The 2,381-nt window shown below is 35.4% G+C and overlaps 1 protein-coding gene across 1 annotated transcript in view; it reads left to right on the forward strand.

The window, feature by feature from the left end:
* Positions 1-2,002, forward strand: part of itpa (inosine triphosphatase (nucleoside triphosphate pyrophosphatase)) — a gene marked incomplete at its 3' end in the record, with an annotated part of 2,901 nt that extends 899 nt beyond the window's left edge. The window contains 3 exon segments of the mRNA XM_014029929.1: positions 1,656-1,713; positions 1,780-1,844; positions 1,929-2,002. Of these exon segments, the coding sequence (XP_013885383.1) occupies positions 1,656-1,713; positions 1,780-1,844; positions 1,929-2,002 (197 nt within the window).
* Between the last annotated feature and the right edge of the window lie 379 nt (positions 2,003-2,381).

Here is a 2,381-nt window from a genome sequence, read left to right on the forward strand (position 1 = left end):
ATATATAAGTCTAGAAATGTATTAAATTACAAGACTTTGCAAATTATTTACTCTTCACTTATACTTCTATATATATCTTATTGTGTGAAGTGTGTGTTTCACATACAAAACAATTAATGATATAGTACTTTTACTAAAATGAGCCATACGTGTTATTAACAAGTCTGGTTACTATGAACACACAAATCCTCTGTTTATTACATCTGCTATCATGAAATTCTATGATTTGGTTCATTACAAAATAATGCAAATAATGTTTAGAGCAAAGTTAGGTGTGTTTCCTGTTGGGGTGCAAATATTCTTTATATTATATGAAGGTCAGTATGATCTGCGACATGTTATTAAATTTATAAAACGACAAGCTAAAAAAGACATAAAAGGTCTTTTTCTGTTGTTATAATTAAAATATGTAATGATGCACGCATGGGCTTATGATAATGTAGTTCATTAAGGGTTTTAAAAACAATTTTAAAAAGAAATATATTTGGGAGTTACAAGTGAAAATAACTTTAAATTGTTATTGTATTTGTTTTGTTAAGGATTGTTTGTTTTCTTTGTTTTTGTGTGTTTTTGTAGCAGTGTTTATGAGGGGTAGTTTAGTTTCATTGGATGTGTAGGACAGACATAAATATAAGCCTTGTGCTTCTGCCTGTACCTTTTCAGTCAAAATGCTCACATTTTTGTAATGTTTTGTAGTGTTTTGATTTGTTGCTGAACAATTTTGATGACTGAATAAACAATATTCAATCAATCAATCAATCAATTGTACAGTTAGAAGCGTTCCACCCTCACTTCCTCCTGCCTTTTCATTGTTCCTGTTATTGAAAGAACTGAACTGGCTCATTCATCAGTGTGCATTGCCAATGMAAWGCACACTATTGTGATTCATTTCCCATCCAAGTCATCTCAACTTTGCCATGCTTCTCCTCCTGCATACTTTGTCCTAGAGCTGCCATTGTAATTTATATCTGTAAAGCYCCTGTGCCAAATGATGGCTATGCCTTTTGGTGCCTGTACAACTTATAGTTTATGAAGTATTAATGTTTAATGCAATATAATGGCAGCCAATTGAGCCTTGTATTGGTCCAATACTGCGCCATGCTGTACTCAACTTGGTACTGTACCATAGTTTAATATTTCAACTCAGTAGTTCAGTGTTTACAGTACTAATATGATTGTATTTTGGTGTTTTACTATAATATTGTCTTAATTCTGCTTGATTTTTGTAATATTATGCATTTTTGTGTCAATAATTGTATTGGCAATGTGGCCTCTTTCTGCACACATACAAACCAACCCCTGCCACCATCTTCTGCCACAGCTCCATTGGTCTAATGGTCTGTGTCATGGTCTTTCATGTGGGAGATCAAGGTTCAAAACCCAGCTAATGCAACTTTAACAAAAAATCTCTTCAAACTTCCTATTGTCACACAATTACCTTAATTACAAACACCTGCTGACGTGACAGGCACAAGCTGGTGTAGAAAACACATTTGAACTTGGTCAAAGTTCATTCTGTAAGTCCAATGCTGCAGGCAAAGCCATGCTGCAATGACATGCTACGTGGCAATGCACACTTGTTTTTACATCGTAAAAACCCATGTCTAGTTTGTAATAAATGTTTGTTTTTCTTGTTTTGTGGTGACGCCTGTCAGGTCATTCAGATACTCGGAGACAAGTTTCCCTACAAACTGGTGTCCAAAAAGATTGACTGTAAGTATTACGAATCCCCACGTTTGGAAAAGTGTCAGTAAATGACAGTTTTTGTTTTGTGCTCAGTGCCAGAGTATCAGGGAGAGCCAGAAGACATTTCCATACAGAAGTGTTTAGAGGCAGCACGGCAGGTACGTCATCATGTGCTCACAATGAAACAAACTCAGGGAGGTAAAGTTGTGTAGTAAAACTGTAGTTGTGTTGTTGTTTGTAAGGTGGATGGACCAGTGATCGTGGAGGACACCTGCCTGTGTTTCAGGGCTTTGGGAGGACTGCCTGGTCCTTACATGTAGGTACACTCTCCGTCCTTAAAGGCATCCATGATTAGTTGTAACATTAGACTTTATTTGATACACTTTTATTTTAACTGTAAAATAAAGACTGTAAAAATACTGTCGATCAGGGGGGTCAGACTCATTTTCACAGAGGGCCACATGAGCGTTATGGTTACTTGTAATGAACTTTGTTTCATGTTTAACTTTGACTAAACAGAGTTTTAACACGTCCTCTTTTAAACACTGATAAGAACTAAGTGTAYGACTGACTTAATCTGTAATAAATAACAGAAATATGTGAGCCATCACATGGAAACGAGGATTAAGTCTAAAAGTTGTATAAGGAGAAAAAGGCAAATAGTGTTTTGACTAAAATGTTAACAAAAATTGCAT

Source organism: Austrofundulus limnaeus, unplaced genomic scaffold (assembly GCF_001266775.1).
Source record: "Austrofundulus limnaeus strain Quisiro unplaced genomic scaffold, Austrofundulus_limnaeus-1.0 Scaffold975, whole genome shotgun sequence".
Taxonomy (NCBI): Eukaryota; Metazoa; Chordata; class Actinopteri; order Cyprinodontiformes; family Rivulidae; genus Austrofundulus; species Austrofundulus limnaeus.